This window comes from Salvelinus alpinus, chromosome 20, assembly GCF_045679555.1.
Source record: "Salvelinus alpinus chromosome 20, SLU_Salpinus.1, whole genome shotgun sequence".
Classification (NCBI taxonomy): Eukaryota; Metazoa; Chordata; class Actinopteri; order Salmoniformes; family Salmonidae; genus Salvelinus; species Salvelinus alpinus.
Genome location: NC_092105.1, coordinates 36290212 through 36309298, shown reverse-complemented (window position 1 = coordinate 36309298; position 19087 = coordinate 36290212). Strand labels below are relative to the sequence as shown.

General features: G+C 41.3%; 2 protein-coding genes across 5 annotated transcripts in view; both read left to right on the top strand.

Annotated features, from left to right (window-relative positions):
* The window catches only part of LOC139546766 (kinesin heavy chain-like), a 34989-nt gene extending 29706 nt beyond the window's left edge, over positions 1–5283 (top strand). Inside the window, exons 23-26 of the mRNA XM_071355521.1 lie at positions 776–880; positions 959–1175; positions 1405–1602; positions 2541–5283. Coding sequence (XP_071211622.1) covers positions 776–880; positions 959–1175; positions 1405–1595 — 513 coding nt within the window. The 3' untranslated portion in view covers positions 1596–1602; positions 2541–5283. The remainder of the gene's footprint in view (positions 1–775; positions 881–958; positions 1176–1404; positions 1603–2540) is intronic.
* Positions 5284–5444: 161 nt separating this feature from the next.
* The window catches only part of LOC139546767 (ly6/PLAUR domain-containing protein 6B-like), a 49499-nt gene continuing 35856 nt past the window's right edge, over positions 5445–19087 (top strand). For 2 of the 4 annotated variants that reach the window (XM_071355525.1, XM_071355526.1), the window contains exon 1: positions 5454–5612. The gene's annotated coding sequence lies outside the window, so the exon portion shown is untranslated. Of the gene's footprint in view, positions 5613–19087 lie in introns of all 4 variants that reach the window. The other 2 variants (XM_071355527.1, XM_071355523.1) reach the window with 2 other exon arrangements.

The window sequence follows — 19087 nt, the reverse complement described above, 5'->3', positions numbered from 1 at the left end:
AGCGATGGAGAAAGGGAGAGAGAGACACAGAGCTAGCAGCTGTAGGTCAGGGAGCGGAGGCCATGCTGTGTGTTAATGTGAGTGTGAGTAAGACACCGGAGGCTCAGAGCACCTGAGCAGAGACATGGAGGGAGAGACCGCAACTACTGTTATCTCGTGCTAAACTAACTTCTTGCTAGTTATTTATTATCTCATTAGATTATATAGTATATCGTATAGTACCTGTCTTGACTGCATCAAACCGAGAGACGCTAGCTAACTATGCTAATTGAGGCTAGCCATAACATTACTGCTCTTCTCACTGTCCTACAGTTAGCCTACACATAACAACATTCCATATCCCCTAACTTGCTTGCCCCACAAGCAGAGCAGCAATGCAATTGTCTCGGTCTCCGCGGGAAGCGCAAGGATCAGGGCGCATTCCTTTTTTGCAACTTTTCCCAAATCATTAATATAGAGTCGCATCATGCAGCCCATATGTTTTGACATTCCCAGATATATAGGCCTATTGCAACTAAATAAATAGTGGATTTTATTGTGATGGTGTAGGCTATGTTAAATAGATTTATTAAACTTAGTAACATGTAGATGTTCTAAAGGCGTGCATCAGCAGCTTCTATGCATAGAAGCCCGGAGATGCTAAACCTGTTTATGTTAATTAACAGTTAATTACCTTGAGACCGGCAGTGATTTGCATACCACTTACCGTCTGACACAATTTTGTGACCGCCACAGCCCTATGTGTGATGTCACTTCCTTGCTTCTGTCCAATCAGAGTGCAGAAATGGATAATGATGAGGCTGGGGGCAGCCTGGCTCAGAGACAGAGGATCACCTTCCTGGAGAACAACCTGGAGCAGCTCACCAAGGTCCACAAACAGGTAGGAATCACACGCACGCACGCACGCACACACACACTGTAACTACATATCCTCCTCTTCCCCGTCTCTCCTCTCCAGTTGGTGCGCGATAACGCCGACCTGCGCTGTGAGCTGCCCAAGCTGGAGAAGCGTCTGCGGGCTACGGCTGAGAGGGTCAAGGCCCTGGAAGCGGCCCTGAGGGAGGCCAAAGAGAGTGCCATGAGGGACCGCAAACGCTACCTGCAGGAGGTGGACCGCATCAAAGAGGCCATGCTCTCCAAGAACGCCTCCAGGAGGGGGCACTCTGCACAAATAGGTGAGAGACAGTGGTACACAGTAGAGAATGTAGGGAGAAGTTGTTCCCTAAATGTGTCTCAGGGAGCTTCATGTTTCATACTGTATCCAGTGATAAATGATTTCCAGGTAACTTAAATTTAGCTGACATATCTCTGTATTAATATATCTGTGTGTGTGTTGTACAGGGAATTGTATGAAAAGTTTCATATCAGTGTATATTCCCTGCCTCGCCCCTTCTCTCTCTGTAGCTAAGCCCATCCGTGCAGGACATCAGCAGCACTCCACATCCTCTCCCTCAGCGGGTCATTCCATCCGTGGAGGCTCTATCCGCGGGGGTGGAGGGGTGTCTAGCCCTCACCACCACCGCCACCCGGCCTCTCCATCACCCTACCGCCAGCAACAGCAGCAGCAGCAGCAGCAGCAGCACCGCAGCAAATAAAGCACAGGTTAGTTAAGGACACATTGTCATTAGTCATTGATCAATTCATTAGTTGTCTTATTTTCATCATTCTGTATGAGAAAATGAAAGTGTTTTGTGGGAATATATGTACGATTTTAGTGCTTAGTTTGAGGTCCAACAAGTGGATATGCCTTGCGACTGCTCCAGAAAGCTTAGTAGATCCCTTCTCTCTGATGGACTCCAATGACCTTTCCTACTTCCCACACTGCTCTATTTTTAACCTTACAGCCATTCCTTACAATTTATTCACAGCTGAAATTGAAACAATACAGCTGTTGAATGCTTGATTCAGCCAAATCACATCTTGGAAGAAATGCGTATGGTAACCCTGAGCCCAGCTGTGTGGCCGTTTCTCTTTTTGTCACGCGTTTAGCATGACTTAATCACATTGGACTAATTGATGATGGGGTCTGGTAGTGGCCCACTCTGGTGCCTTTGGCCTTTGAGAAGATTAATGACAGCCAGGAAACCAGCCATTAATTAATGAAGTCTCAAAGGCTTTAATTCAGGCTTTAATCAGCCCTGAGAGAACTCTGGGAATCACTTGAGGTTTACAGAGAAAGCCAAAGGCCTCAATGACATCTGTGTTGGTGCCAATATCTAGGTCAGGACCAAAGCATTCACTCTATTCTAGAAACTAGTACACAAGATCTGAATCTTAAAGAGCATTAGGGTCCCTAGGAAAATGTTCAGAGGCACTTTAGCCTCTACATTTCAAATGTAAAGTTCAATATTGGTCCTCAAGGGGGCAGCACATGTATATATAAAATCAGAGCTTTGTGTTTTTTGTCCCTTTCATGACCTCATGTTATCTGAAATACTTCACCAATCTAATGCTATTACCTCACACTTACAATGCGATACTAGGCAATCGAACCATAAACAATCTCTCCCTGAGTCTTTCTCTCTCTCTTTTTTTCACAGCTGCAGGTGGAAGCTGGATTTTCCAGCTGGATGTACAGACCATATCTCCTCTCCGTTTGGGACCGGACCCCACTCCAGGACTGTCTGGGATATTCTCTTTCCCCATGGACCTTGCTATCTCTCTCTCTAACCACTGGGACCAATCCTCCTCTCCTTTTCTCACCACTCTGCCTTTACTGGGACTCCAGACTCCTCATTCCTGAAAAAAAAACACTCTGTAAGCCAGATATCTTTATTAATAGGTCTCCTATCCTCATGGTCAAGAGGAAAGAGAGACTCCGTAATGCTGAACAAGTGCTTTTCATCTCTCGCCTTCTTGAATCTCTCTCACTCTCACTCTGCCTCTGTTTCTGATGCTCTATCGATATGCCTCTATGCCTCTCTCTCTCTCACTCTCTCTCTCTCTCTGACTGAAATGTGTAATGAGCTACTACTATATGTTGTTGAGGGTGATGTCTCTCTGGTGCTTGTTCAGTGTTGTATCTTGTGAAACAGGCTGGTTTTCCTTTAAGATAAATTATGAGAAAAGGTGGTTTAGAGGGTTACATTGAATATGGTTGTTTAGGGGTTTCTGTCTAACACCAATACCCTCAGAAACAATAGAAGGGACACGGATGTTGTTAAGGATGAACGTTTGGAGACACAGTTAGTATTGTAGTGTGTTTTAGAACCCACATAGTGTTTTTTGATGAATGTTTAAGATCACCTTTAAAAGTAGTGGTTTTGAAAGGAGCACTCTGTTTTGTACTGAATTTTGTTGATTTAATGATTATTATTTGCGCAACTGCTATTTATTTTACACATTTTATTTATGCAACATTGATGTTAGTTATTTGAACATGTGCTTTGACAATATCACACACTACTGAAGTCATGTGAAGATTCTATGGTCATACTTTACTAATCTACTCTGCTTGAGATGCACATGGTTAAGATACAGATCAACTTTCTTATTGTAAACATTTCTAAATCAGAGTATGTATCCCATATGGTTTTAATAATTGCCAAGCTACAGTAACAACATTTTAAGACAGCATTGGAGCAGATTGTTGAGACAGAACATTGAATTTCCTGCAAATATTTTCTATATTCTTGGTTTCCGGGGCATTGAGTCTTTTCATTTGTGTTACATGCAGACCAAATCGAAATACATTAATGAGGTGCTATGAAGCCAAAACTGACAGATCGTACAGTTTGTGAAAATTTCCAAGAAATATGAGGAATTAGACCTAAAAGATATATAGGTATTTTGTAATGCCTAACATGGTTATTATACCGTATTTCCTTCCTTTGCTGGGTTTCGTTTTTTGCTGCTTTAGACTGAATGTCTCACATGCCCAGGTTGTTATTTTAAAAGGTGTATCGTCAATTATCTTTATAAATGAAGGTATAGAAAAAGATGATTGAATACCTGTGGTAATCTGAAGTTGAAGAGATGATGAGATGTGTGATTGGTTGTTTCCCCACTGCAATGATGCTGATCAGCCCATCAGTAGATCTTGCAGTGTATGGGCTAGTCGGAACTGAAGTGTTTGAGTTATAGGGTTTATCAGGGATTTCATGTTTGGTCTTTCTGGATTTACTCTCTCCGCTCTAAAGAAGTAACACAATCAGAATGGTTTACAAATTATATAAGGTTGTCATTGGTCTGGGATCTAGAGTATTTCCTCCATGTCACTTGTCTACTTGTGGTCCACCTGTATTCATGGTGCTAAAGGATATTCGGGCTAATGTTTTGTAGATATCTGCTCTCTGTCTTGTATCAAATCAAGTGCTTTTCAACTGCCTCTTTCATTCTAGTTCACAAAGTCTAAATAAGTGTTTTTCTGAACTTTGTATGAGGTAAGGGAAAAAATTAAGACAGTCACACAAATACAAATACAAAATAAAAAATGCTTACTTACGGGTCATTTTCCAACAATGCAGAGTTAAAGATAACGATTCAATGTTTTTTTATAATGTCTAAGTACACAGTGAATAATGAATTATGCTGTTGTGAAATGTGTTCTATTAAGGTGTCTTGGAACAGGGTCTAGCATTCGTTCACCTCTCACACTGGTTTCCTGTTGAAAGTCATGCATTCATTTACTTACACATATGAATGACCCTTCCTTAAGGTATTATCATGATGACTGAAGGATGACTGTTGGCTTCTGTCAAATTCCTGAGCTGAATGTCATTTCCTGTTTTAAATTTAATTTATCTTATCGCTTCTCTCTCGCTCTCTCTCTTTCTCTCTCTCCATCTGTCGCTCTCTCTTCTGAAGTGTCTTTGGTCACTGTTAGTAACTCTTAGTCTGAAACATTTGCAAAGAAAGCGCTTGAGTCAACTATCAATGAGGTTTATGGTACAAGGGACAATGTTGCTCAGACAACGGTTTTCATAAGTTAAAGAGAAACTCTGACATAAATCATATTTAGCCATTTTTCTCATCATATGCCATATGTAGGCCGATGCTCACCACAAGATGTATCTCTGTCCTGTACCTAATAAGCTACCACACTGCTCTGTTCGGACAAAATAGTGCTGTTGATGATGACTGCATGGTGTAAGATAGCAATTTCAGATGTCAAGATTCATTAAAATAAAGACAGATAAAACTGAACAAGTCTGGTGTTAGCCAACATAATAGCCTATTTCTTTCCCTTTACTTATTTAAATAGGCCTACATGATAATCTTGGATCCATAGACTGAACACTTTGTTCTAGACACAATAAAAAATATGTATATTATCTATATCAATATGTTGTTGTTTTTCTTCTGGGAAATTGTGTAATTTTTTAAACAGCTATTATGAACAACTTGTGCGGGGGTGATTTGGGTCCTCACACTTGCCCACGCAAGATTCCCATATCCACTTCTCCTCGAGAGGGAAACTTCACCTGCCCTTCAACCCCGCCCTCCGGTTGGCTTCCCCGCCTCTTCCCGGGTCCCGCTGCGCCTGTAGCCCTGTCAACCACACGGAGACGAGGCAACATGGGTCATACACCGAAGTTGTAGGCGACGAAAAAGATAACTACCTCACCATTTTCAACTAAATCCAGAAACAAACTGACCAAACATTGCCAAAGGTAAGTCAATTGCACGGTTACACGGTTTTGCAATGGAGGAAGGCGCAATAAGTGATTGATAGTGTAGGCTACAGATTTTTGCATAGCCTAATTCATAGGTCACATCTAGCCATCATTGTAAGTATTACAGAAAACGTAATAATAATCATTTATCGAATATGGAAATATTTATAGTAGTGGTAAATTGTGGGGTTTATTTTTTTCTGCTTCTAAGGGGCGCAAATCTTGTTATCGATGGCAACGTAGTAGTTCATTGTTGTGAACTGTTGTCCATTCAGCAGACAGCTGTTGGTGACATGTTTAACCATCGAACAAAGGCCATTGTATTGGTCCATTGAAAATGTATGCGGAACACTCATGCCCAATAGTTTCCAATGGGTTGAGCCATAGGACAAACAATGGACATCTAAGTGTCTGTACTGTGTACTCTTAACTATGGGGTACTGGCAACTGAGGAACAGAAATGGTTATGTTGTGTCACTCACTGCCCATAACTGTGGTCCAAACCACAACACCAATCATTTGACCATTCAACTTAGAGATTTCAACACTAAGTATGATCCAGAATTATGTAAAACGATATGCATTTAGCACCATAATGTTTTGAGTACAGTAACTGAGCCTACAATTGAATCCGTTTTTTTGTTGTTGTAGTGGTCAGGAAACCACACACCCAGCCACCTATAGCCCTCCCTCTCTCTCCATTAATGTTCAGCTATGACAGTTGCAGTGCCACATAAGGCGAGCCTGTTTGTGTGTGTCCTGCCGGCCCAGGGATCCACTGCTGACCCCTGTCTCAATCTGTCACTCAGGACCTAGCCAGGGCCACACAGCTTCCAGGAAACAGAAATGTATTGCCATTGCCAGTTTCCCAGTTCCCAGTTTCTATTTATGCATATTTCTTTGGCATTTCTTGAGTATTGCTCTCACTTAACGTAGGCCTATAGCTCTCACTCATCTTGTAAACATATAGCTGACATGTTGCTCTGAAATCTTACAGTAGTACATATATTTATTTATGTTACGTCATTGTCATTAAACACACAACATATTTGAAATATGAAAACAAGGACATAATTTTGAATGAAATCTAAGCTACCCATAAAGCATCACTCACCAGAGGGTACTTACTTTTGGTTGACTTTGTCCGGACAGGTGGTTCTCAGCATGGTCCCATACACACCAACTGCTGCCAGTAGTCCACCAGTGCACAACCAAAACAAGTTCAAAACAGACTGCCTACCCGCTCTCTTCAAGTCAAGGCTCCATACTTGTACAAGTCTGGTGCTCGGTGTGTGGGAAAAGTAGGGGGGCATGGTGCTGGCATTTGTATTATGCCCTCCCCCCCGGCCTTTAAATCCCAATTCTTCAGACTAGCCCTATTTTCAGCTATATCTCTCATTCTAGCAATGCGCCAACTTGATACTGCAACCTATGCAGGATTATGTTAGGCTTCTCTCTGTCCTTGTCATCCTGTTATCTCGCTCTCTTCCTTTATCAATGCACCCAGCAGCCCCATTTCTTCCACTGTGGCCGTCTTCCATTTTCTTTCTTTTTTTCTCTTTCTCTACCCATCTCAAACCTGTCAGCCCCTCTATCAGCCGTGTCCCTCTTCCCTCTATCTCCTGCCATCAGTCATTTTCCAGGGTAGTCAAGAGTGAAACTGAGCCCTCCTCCCCCTTCTTATCATGTCTGTCTGTGTGTTTGTCTGTCAGTCTGCTGTCAGGACAGTGGGAGATCACAGGGGAATTTGGCGATGAGCTGTTTGAAGTGGTACCCTGTTCTTGAGGAGGGCCTCAGCTGATGATGGCCTTAGAGTGGAAAAGGCAGAGAAGAATCCATCCATATGTGTCTGTTTGACTGGTTTCATCAAGGGCCCTCTCCAGTAAGACAGAATAGAGAGTTTATAAATAAAAGGATGAACTTGGGTTACCTGGGTAGTAGGGCTGCACAATTAATCTAATCCACATCAAAATCGCCATATTGACCTGTGCAATATCCATATAGCAAGAGATCCATATCACATGCAATATTTTGAAATGCAACTCAGCCGTGTGTAACGTCTGTAGTTAACTCCGTCTTGTCAGTTTTCAGGCTGTTCTGTTAGGTCAAATGCAGTCTACAGATTGTACCAAACAAGGACAATGCTGTTTTCCACTTTGTTTCTTAATATAAATCATTCTATTTATATGGTTCCAACAGTTCACCCAAGTGTTTTGATCTATATCGCAAGTCAAATCTCAATAGTTGGTTAAAAAAAAAAGAATCGCTGATATCATGTAGCTATAGCCTACTGCTGCAACACAGAGATAAGTGTTGCAACCCTGAGCTCTGGTATTGCTCAAACAGTGCTGCTGCACAATGTTTAAAGTTTGACTATCATTTAATTTATTGGGCGCCGGTCCTTGGCAGTAAGATCTAGCTCACAGACTTCTGGGTCAGTGTGTTTATAGTCAAGGAGAAGCACATGTGAAGACATACTACTGCTAATGCTGTGGATAGATAGCACAAGCTGTGTTTTTTATTATTGGATTACGACTCAGTCAAAACATATCTGATAAGAACCCATCTGATATTAAGCATGATGATAATAATATGATTAAAGTTTTTTTCCATATGACCATATTTTGCCACATTCTGAGTCCTGATCTTAATCAAAAAATTGTTTTTTTGTATTTTCAGAAAAGCAGTAAATAAGTTCAATTCCTGGTTTCAAAGAAAGATACTAAAGATACCGAAATATATATATATATTTTTTTAAAGTTGGATGGATGTAATGTACAATAGAATCAACAAAATGTGCCTGTTATCAACAGTAACTACAATGTGGCTTCAAGCACATGTGTTCCTTTTGTTAGTTGCCAGTTTGTTGCAGAAGGTTCTTCATTAAATCATTTGGATACTGGCCAAGGTTTTACGTTGCTTTTTGGTGTTTTTCTCCCTCTGTGTCGTATAACTGACTTCATCAAGGCCGACCCAACTCGAGGCAATTACACAGGAATCTGAGTGGTCACACACTACCAATTAACTTTTTATCACTCAGCTGAAAAGAGGGGGCCTTGTTCACTGGCCTGCTTTGATTCAGCAGCCACTTTCCCCCCATGAAAAGAGAGGAGAGAGGGAAGGAGACAGATGGAGAGATAGATAGACAGAGTGAGAGAGGAATGGATGGTGGTGAGTTAAGATGACCAGATAGATGGCAAGAAGAAAGGTGGAGAGGGAAAAATAAGTCTTCTCAGTTCTCATTGTCTTCTCAGTTTTTAACCCCCCATTATATCACCCTCCAAACAAACCCCTGCAACAAACCTACTGTTATAAGCACTAATACAAAAGCTACATATTATATAATTGGATGACAAGATGGAAATGGTTTTGTTCAGAAGGCGTTTAGATAAACTCCCCTGCAGCTAGGATTTAACCTTAGTGAAAAACAGGAGCAAAATGTGAACATAGCATTACATGAATGTCATATGATTATGATACGCGAAGACTCCATATGTTGTGAATGCAATGACGTCAAGGCTTTGAGGTATAGGGTCTTAATATATGTTAAAAAAAAAAGTAAACCTTCAGGCTACACCTCCATCACGTGTCATCAGAGCGCCATGTCATTATGTCATGCAGCCTCCCACCCGGTTTATGTCATTGACAAGATGAGGACAGGCTATCATTGTGTGTAGAGAGAGATTGATGGACGTCACCTACTCAGGCTTCCCCCCATACTTTAACATAGTTACCTCAGGAAATCTGCCTTGCTGTGGAGTCTTGAGAAATTCCCAGTTGAATTAAATGCATATGAGATCATCTACAACATTTCCCCATTATTTTCATTGGACTGGTTGTTTTCCAACCCATGGTGTCAAAATAAATAATGCCCATGGAATGCCCCATTGTTGAAAAAGGGGAGTGTCAGTGGTTCCTTGGAGGCTAGTCTTCTGATTGAAGGGGCAGGTGAAAACCTATGATCCAGAACCACAAGGGATGGTTCCTGCACTAATAAGGTCTGGTCTGAGGCACCTGCCCTTTCCCCGTGTTATTTTCATGATTTTAGGATGGATGATGGGGGTTGATGTCCCTGTCCAGAGGTGATGTATGACCCAAAGACAAACAGGTTGCCACAGTGACTGATAAGAGTCGCTTACGAACATTGGCAGATTGCCATTGTGTCCTACCTGAGGAAAACTTGGAATTCATAAGGTTATCTTGAATCAACATTTTAAACTAGGTAGGGTGAGGCAGAAAGAGAGGTGGGAGAGATTTGTCTGAAAACAAGAGCATTTCATTAAGGTACAATTTTCACATCTCTGTGTTCTTGCAGCACTGACTTCTGAATACTTAATAAACTCTGTCATGGATTTATTTACCTTTCGAAGTGGTAGGCGCCCTCTAGTTAGTCTCCGAGGTGGTGAATCACACATGTGGTGTGGAAAGACCTCATTGCCATAAACAGAACACCCAAGTCTTCATTTCTAATCCTGTCACAAATGAAGAGTTACGAACATACTGATCTTAATGTTGGCACCTGTGAACAGAAAGGGATTTGCCCAGGCCAAAGATGAATCGTTAAAGCAATGGTTCCTTTTTGGACTGCTGAGTTAAGGGAGAGCCCTACGCAGGGCATTGTGTGATTTAATCTCTGCCATGGAACATGTCTTAATAAACAGAAACTGGCACTGCCCCATAGAATGTTCAGGCAGTCTGCACCACTGGCTCTGCACTCAGGTGACATATGTGAAACCATGGGAGAAGAAGGGATTACTATATTCATCCTCGCTGGATAAAACTTCCAGGCATCTCTATTCAATTACCTTGGCCCAAGGCCCAGGTGGAACAGCTAAAGGAGTTTAATTTAATCTTAACCTGACAAGAGAACTCCGGGATAGGACCCAATCTCTCATCATCTCTACAGATTAGATCTCCAAGGAGCAAGGTCGACAAAGGCACAGGCAGACTAACTGGGGCAGTCGCCCAATGGCCTGCTCTGGTTCTATTGATTCCACTGTAGGTTCGGAGAAGGAATTGTGTCTCGTTAATTAAAACGATCGAAGACCCTCGACCGTTAAGGAGAAGCTCTCAAAGCTTTAATGAAGATAATCGCCACGTTGAATGGTCCAATTATACAGCCTATTAAACCAGGTACTCGTTTACAAAAAAAAAGTGAAAGTGACTCCATCCAATTGTATAGTTCCTCATGGTACTGAGTGAGTCAATGCACATGAAATGTTTATATTTTGGTGTGACTGTCGAGTTTGACAAAGGATTTTATGTTTAATCTACACTTTCATTACATTTTGGCCTGTTTCCGCCAGTGCCCCTAAAACCGATGAGAGAAGACAGGAGAAGTAGGCACGTAGTCATCCAGTTCAGAGCAAGTTAGAGGTGGCACATTGAAAAGCTATAAAACCTCATTGTTTTACCGTCAAAATGTATTTCCCAGCTCTACCTGCGTCCTCTTCCAGCTACAAGAAGCCTTTTGTACATGAATAAAGTGCCTTCTATTGGAAAACACCTGCAATTCCAGGCTCACCTTTTTCATTGAGACTCAGTATCTGATGTTTGAAAGACTGCTTTGTCCTCCTGAGGACCTTTTATGCTACCAATATAAGCAAAGCTTAAGCCTAATATAATTCGGCTTTGTCATGTTTTTAAAAATAATTTTAAACTCTTAAACCCTCTGGATTTTTACAGTTTTTTATGTTTGCCAGTTAACAGTTCATGGGGTCAACTGGCTTAGACAGGCTATAACTATGTGCTGAGTTTCACACATTCCTGCAGGGCTTCATAGGTAGTTGGTTGAACGTAAACTGTATAACACACTAGGTGGGTGGAGTAGTAGACCATTTGAAACCAATTGAAATCTAAGATGAATAAGCCTGATCCTGTAAATCACAGTCAGATCTAACTGTCAAGACACAATAGACATATCTCCACTCTGAGATACCTCTGTCAATAACGGTCTGACACAGCACAAATACGCATTAGTCTCACTATTCTTTCTCAATCTCACAATAGCTCTCAGTTCTTGTGTTGAAGTTGTTAAAGATAGTGTGTTATTACCTACCACTTGTGGAGCTATAGGTACATTATATATACAAAAGTGTGTTATTACCTACCACTTGTGGAGCTATAGGTACATTATATATACAAAAGTATGTCGACATCTCTGTCAGCCATACCCGTTGCTGACAGGTGTATAAAATCTAGTACACAGCCATACAATCTTCATAGACAAACATTGGCAGTAGAATGGCCTTACTGAAGAGCTCAGTGAGCTCACCATCATAGGATGCCACCTTTCCAACAAGTTAGTTTGTCAAATTTCTGCCCTGCTAGAGCTGCACCGGTCAACTGTAAGTGCTGTTATTGTGGAAACGTCTAGGAGCAACAACGGCTCAGCCAAAAAGTGGTAGGCCGCACTAGCTCACAGAACGGGGTGCTGAAGCGTGTAGCGTGTAAAAATCATCTGTCCTTGGTTGCAACACTCACTACTGAGTTCCAAACGGACTCTGGAAACAACGTCAGTACACAAACTGTTCGTCGGGAGCTTCATGAAATGGGTTTCAATGGCGGAGCAGCCACACACAAGCCTAAGATCACCATGCGTGTTCTCTGGAGTGATGAATCACGCTTCACCATCTGGCAGTCCGACAGACAAATCTGGGTTTGGCGGATGCCAGGAGAACGATACCTGCCCCAATGCATAGTGCCAACTGTAAAGTTTGGTGGAGGAGAAATAATGGTCTGGGGCTGTTTTTCCTGGTTCGGGCTAGGCCCCTTAGTTCCAGTGAAGGGAAATCTTATGTGCTTCCAACTTTGTGGTAACAGTTTGGGGAAGGCCCTACTTGTTTAAGCATGACAATGCCCCTTTGTAGAAAGCGAGGTCCATACAGAAATGGTTTGTCGAGATTGGTGTGGAAGAACTTGACTGGCCTGCACAGAGCCCTGCACAGAGCCCTGCACAGAGCCCTGACCTTAACCCCATCGAACACCTTTGGGATGAATTGGAACGCCGATTGCGAGCCAGGCTTAATCGCCCAACATCAGTTTCCAAACTCACTAATGCTCTTGTGGCTGAATGGAAGCAAGTCCCCGCAGCAATGTTCCAACATCTAGTGGAAAGCCTTCCCAGAAGAGTGGAGGCTGTTATAGCAGCAAAGGGGGGACCAACTCCATATTAATGCCCATGATTTTGGAATGAGATGTTCGACAAGCAAGTGTCCACATGTCGCATATATTACCCCTAGTGGATCAGTTCTGGAGAGTCAACAGCATACTGCCTTCTTGACAGCTGTCAGGCAAGAATTTGGCTACTATATTTAGCAAACATTTGGCATTTTGTGTAGCCAACCCCAATGGTGAAGAAGCATTAGTTCCTTGCCTGAATTCCTTCTGTTTAAGGGATTTGATGTCTTTTTTCAGATCAAAAACATCCCCAAATGGTTGCTCCACTGATGCCTCAGTAGCGCTCACCCATTTGTACTTGTTGGCTTCACCTGCAGAGTGCTTTACAGCCGATACCCGAGACCGCTCAGGTGGTTTTCTGGGCCCATGTCCACCCCTTTCTGCGGCATCCGCGGTGAAAGCGGTTTCGATTTCCTGGCAGAGTGGGGTGATACAAAGACAGCCCTTGTTTTGGAGACTCCCTTTTCTAGGCCTAGTGGGCTGGAACCTGGGGAGCAGGGTGGGAGTGGCAGGGGGTGGGTGGGGGGGTAAGAGGATGCAGAGGGGCATAATCTGACGGTCAATTAAACTGACCCTAAAACTCACACCCATGTAATGACCAGGAGGGATGGTTCTCCAGGGGACCGAAGCACTGACTTAAGGGAGGCCGGCAAATTTGCTGTCTACCATGGGCAGACAGCATAAAATCTCAATATTACATTCGGTCTTTTCCAAAAATGGTCAAAGACTCACCCAAGTCATAGGTCAAAGACTCACCCAAGTCAACAGTCACCCAAGTCATAGGCTGTTCTCTCTGCTATCGCACCGCAAGCGGTACCGAAGTGCCTAGTCTAGGTCCAAAAGGCTCGCTTTACAGCTTCTACCCCCAAGCTATAAGACTGCTGAACAATTCATCAAATGGCCACCAGGACTATTAACATTAACCCCCCCCCCTTTGTTTTTACACTGCTTCTATTGTTTATTATCTATGCATAGTCCCTTTACCCCTACCTACATGTACAAGTTACCTCGACTAACCTGTACCCCCGCACATTGACTCGGTACCGGTACCCCCTGTATATATCTGCATTATTGTTATGTAATTTTATTGTTAATTTTTATTGAATTTTTTCCTTTAGTTTATTTAGTAAATATTTTCTTAACTCTATTTCTTGAACTGCATTGTTGTTGTATTTGGCGCATGTGACAAATAAAATTTGATACCGATTAATCGGCCGATTTTTATATATACAGTATATATGTATTTGTAATAATGACAATTACAACAATACTGAATGAACAATGAACACTTTTATTTTAACTTAATATAATACATAAATAGAAATCTATTTAGTCTCAAATAAATAATGAAACATGCTCAATTTGGTTTAAATAATGCAAAAACACAGTGTTGGAGACGAAAGTTAAAGTGCAATATGTGCCATGTAAAAAAGCTAATATTTAAGTACCTTGCTCAGAACATATGAAAGCTGGTGGTTCAATATTCCCAGTTCTTCAATATTCCCAGTTAAGTTTTAGGTTGTAGTTATAATAGGAATTATGACGCGTCGACTATTTCTCTCTATACCATTTGTATTTCATAAACCTTTGACTATTGGATGTTTTAATAGGCACTTTAGTATTGCCAGCCTAATCTCAGGAGTTGATAGGCTTGAAGTCATAAACAGCGCTGTGCTTCAAACATTGCTAAGAGCTGCTGGCAAACACAGGAAAGTTTGAATGAATGCTTACGGGCCTGCTGCTTCCTACCACCGCTTAGTCAGACTGCTCTATCAAATATCAAATCATAGACTTAATTATAATATAATAAATAGAGGTCGACCGATTATGATTTTTCAACGCCGATACCGATTATTGGAGGACCAAAAAAAGCCGATACCAATTAATCGGACGATTTGTATATATATATTTGTAATAATGACAATTACAACAATACTGAATGAACACTTTTATTTTAACTTAATATAATACATAAATAACATCTATTTAGTCTCAAATAAATAATGAAACATGTTCAATTTGGTTTAAATAATGCAAAAACGCAGTGTTGGAGAAAAAAGTACAAGTGCAATATGCGCCATTTAAAAAAGCTAACGTTTAAGTTCCTTGCTCAGAACATGAGAACATATGAAAGCTGGTGGTTCCTTTTTAGTTTGTAGTTATTATAGGAATTTATAGGACTATTTCTCTCTATACCATTTGTATTTCATATACCTTTGACTATTGGATGTTCTTATAGGCACTATAGTATTGCCAGCCTAATCTCGGGAGTTGATAGGCTTGAAGTCATAAACAGCGCTGTGCTTCAAGCATTGCAAAGAGCTGTTGGCAAATGCAGGACAGTGCTGTTTGAATGAATGCTCTACGAGCCTGCTGCTGCCTACCACCGCTCAGTCAGACTGCTCTTTCAAATAACAAATCATAGACTTACTTACAATATAATAAACTCACAGAATTACGAGCCTTAGGTCATTAATATGGTCAAATTCGGAAACTATCATTTTGAAAACAAAACGTTTTTTCTTTCAGTGAAATACGGAACCGTTTCGTATTTTATCGAATGGGTGGCAACCCTAAGTCTAAATATTGCTGTTACATTGCACAACCTTCAATGTTATGTCATAATTATGTAAAATTCGGGCAAATTAATTACGGTCTTTGTTAGGAAGAAATGGTCTTCACATTGATGTTTATGGTTAGGTACATTGGTGCTACGATTGTGCTTTTTTCGCGAATGCGCTTTTGTTAAATCATCACCCGTTTGGCGAAGTAGGCTGTGATTCGATGATAAATTAACAGGCACCGCATTGATTATATGCAACGCAGGACAAGCTAGTTAAACTAGTAATATCATCAACCATGTGTAGTTAACTAGTGATTATGTTAAGATTGATTGATTGTTTTTATAAGATAAGTTTAATGCTAGCTAGCAACTTACCTTGGCTCCTTGCTGCACTCGCGTAACAGGTGGTCAGCCTGCCACGCAGTCTCCTCGTGGATTGCAATGTAATCAGCCTTAATCAGCGTCCAAAAATGCTATATACTATAGTTATCACATTTCACATTGGATTTATTATCGACTAAAAGGTAAGACGTGCCTTTATTTGAATTCTGGTGCCACTCTGCACACACAAGCTTGGTAGCTAGCTAGCTAGGTAGTTTTGGTCCAACATTAAAGCAACTCTCTGAAGTTCAAAAAGTTCCTTTTATAGAAGATGGTCCTCGGTAGGTGTAATTCTGTGGGCCTAATTCAGATAATATATGTCATAACATCAAAATGCCCAGCGCGTCAAAGAAGGCCTCCTTCACCCTCTCGCTCTCTCCTCACCAACAAAATTTAATTTGCATCTCGCGCCCTATACTTGTCTGTCGAATGCATGTAAACAACTATAGCTTTTGCACGCTCAATAGCAAGTTGCTCTGTCCGCAGTGATTGGTGAAGTAATTTAATGTCGAGCTAATTGTAAAATATATATATTTCGGAGGGAACGATATAAACCGTAAATTCTTTGGGGGTTGAAACTGTTCAGAGCTTAATTTCCAACCCCTGATTGCAATACATATATAATCTTGAGAATCACAATACATATATAATCTTGAGAATCACAATACATATCGTATGGGACCTAAATATCAAATATCGCGAGGTCCCTGGCAATTCCCAGCCCTAATGTGTGGCCAATATGTAGAACATGACATCATCTTGACATGATGCAACTGGAATGAGTCAATTACAGTAAAAGGGTGTTTTCTTTCCCTCTCTTTTTCTGTCATTCAGAATCAAAATGACCCCAGATTCTGCACACAGAAAAACAAACCTATACCCAAGGGTCGAACAATCAGGTTCCTTTCCTCTGCTCCGCTCCACCCCTCGCCTCTCACTGAGGCAGGACAAGACGAGATCAGATGACAACCACACATTACCCCACCTCAATACATCATCTCACCTCCTCTCCTCCACTATATCACTGTATACCCACCTGAAATGGCCAGGGGGAAGGCAAGGCAATCTTAAGTATTGGTTTGACACTGTACCACAACCTGTTACCCCCTGGGGCTGTGTTTTCAATGAGAGGGATGTCTTTGGCACGCAAATAATCCATTTATGCACAAATGTTGTACCACAGTGATTCCCCCAGCCTTTTCACTTGACTGATGTCATTTTTTTGTTGTCATTGTAAAACAATGCAGTGCATGTAGGCCAGAGATGCTTTGCAAGAGACCTACATAGAAGTCTTTCTACAGGAAACTGTACAGTACAAGAAAATATAGCATGCATATATTGTATAGCCTAAATAGATTTAGGGTTGACCCCATTTAGTCGACTGGTCGATTGTTTGGTGTATAGGCTGTTGGTCGACTGTGGTTTGTTTGGTCAAGCAGTTGCAAAACAATATAATATGGCACACGAAACACCTGTCTGATTCGTGCCTGTCTCAGTGGCCTATTCCATTGCGGAATGGCTTAGATGCACAAAGCGCATCTCTCTCCAGAATGCTCTCTCTTGTAAATGTGTGCGCATTCATTGTTTTTTAACTCATTGTGTGAATTGTTTGCCCTTTGATTGTTAGTGTCTATCAATTCACCATTACATATATCACCAGTAGTACATTTACCGTTAATCATTTCTAATCAATAATGTTTGTTTGGTTTCGGTAATTTCTGTTAAAGGTGCTCAATGCACCTGCTAAAATTCGAATCGCCTAATTTTGGTTTGTGACAAAACAAGCAAGTATATAGTAGAGAATCCTTGTACCATCTAAACCACTGTGAAATATATTTTCCATAACCAAAAATATTGTACTTTCAGCTGATTGAATCTGGTGTACAAAAACTGACAATAAAAGAAGCAAAAACTGAACATAAGAAGCATAAAAATAGCGCTGCACACATAGAACAGATCTACCGCTTCTTAGACTTGGACTTAATGAGAATGCCATATCTATAACGCACATTTCTATGTGAATTTGGTTGGGTCACCCAAAAAGTTATATATTGCAGCTTTAATGCATTCAATATATTATTATTACAGTCATTATTACATTACCGTTCTCATTGTTGGAGTGGACACTTGTTTGCAGAGCTCACAACCTATGTTACACTTGTGAGAAACAAGTGTTGGTTTATTTAATTCCATTTACGAGTTTTGTCAATTTATTAATTGTATTTTGTTTGGAGTGCTCCTGTCAATGTTGAGTAAGGATACACACCTGGTTACTTGTAGAAGTAGGCCTAGGCTACCTGGCCTGCGCACACGTGTACATATTTGGGGATGTCTGATAGTATTTCTGATTGCCTCGAGTGTTCTGGGGTATGACACGACACGCTTGGCACACCTGTATTTGGGGAGTGTCTCGCATTCTTCTCTGCAGATCCTTTCAAGCTCTGTCAGGTTGGATAGATATTGTCGCTGCACAGCTATTTTCAGGTCTCTCCAGAGATGTTCAATTGGGTTCAAGTCCAGGCTCTGGCTCTTGGGGACCTGCAGACATATTTTGGTACCGTTCCCCAGATCTGTGCCTTGACACAATCCTGTCTCGGAGCTCTACGGACAATTCCTTGGACCTCATGGCTTGGTTTTTGATCTGATATGCACTGTCAATTGTGGTATCTTATATAGACAGGTGTGTGCCTTTCTAAATCATGTCCAATCAATTGAATTTACCACAGGTGGACTCCAAGTTGTAGAAAGATCTCAAGGATGATCAATTGAGCTCAATTTCAAAGTCTCATTGCAAAAGGTCTGAATACTTATGTAAATAAGGTTAAAAAAATTATACATTTGCAAAAGAATAAGTATAAACTGTTTTGTGATATATTTGTTTTAAATACATTTTAGAAAAGACTGTAACGTAACAAAATGTGGGGAAAAATCAAGGGGTCTGAATACTTTCCGAATGCACTGTATTTAAAAAATAATAATTCCAGCTATCTCCCTTTTGATAACCACCAAGCCTCTGGAAAAATGTCATGCTCTGATCCAGTGGAAACGTCATGAAATACCTAATTACTTCTTATCCCTTGCGCAAATACAGCTGTGTCTGTCAGGAGCTCACTGGCATGGGAAACTCTGATGGCCCAGAATAGTTGATACAATGTTGCAAGCTTTCTAGCATGAGCTGTGGGCCTGACCTAGTTGCTAGTTAATACAATTAGTCAAGTTCATTACAGACAGGCAGAGTAGAGAGATAAATGTGATTGAAGAACATGAACAAACCTCCATGCGTATCCCTATTTGATTTAGGGGCTCCCGAGTGGCGCAGCGGTCTAAGGCACTCCATCTCAGTGCAAGA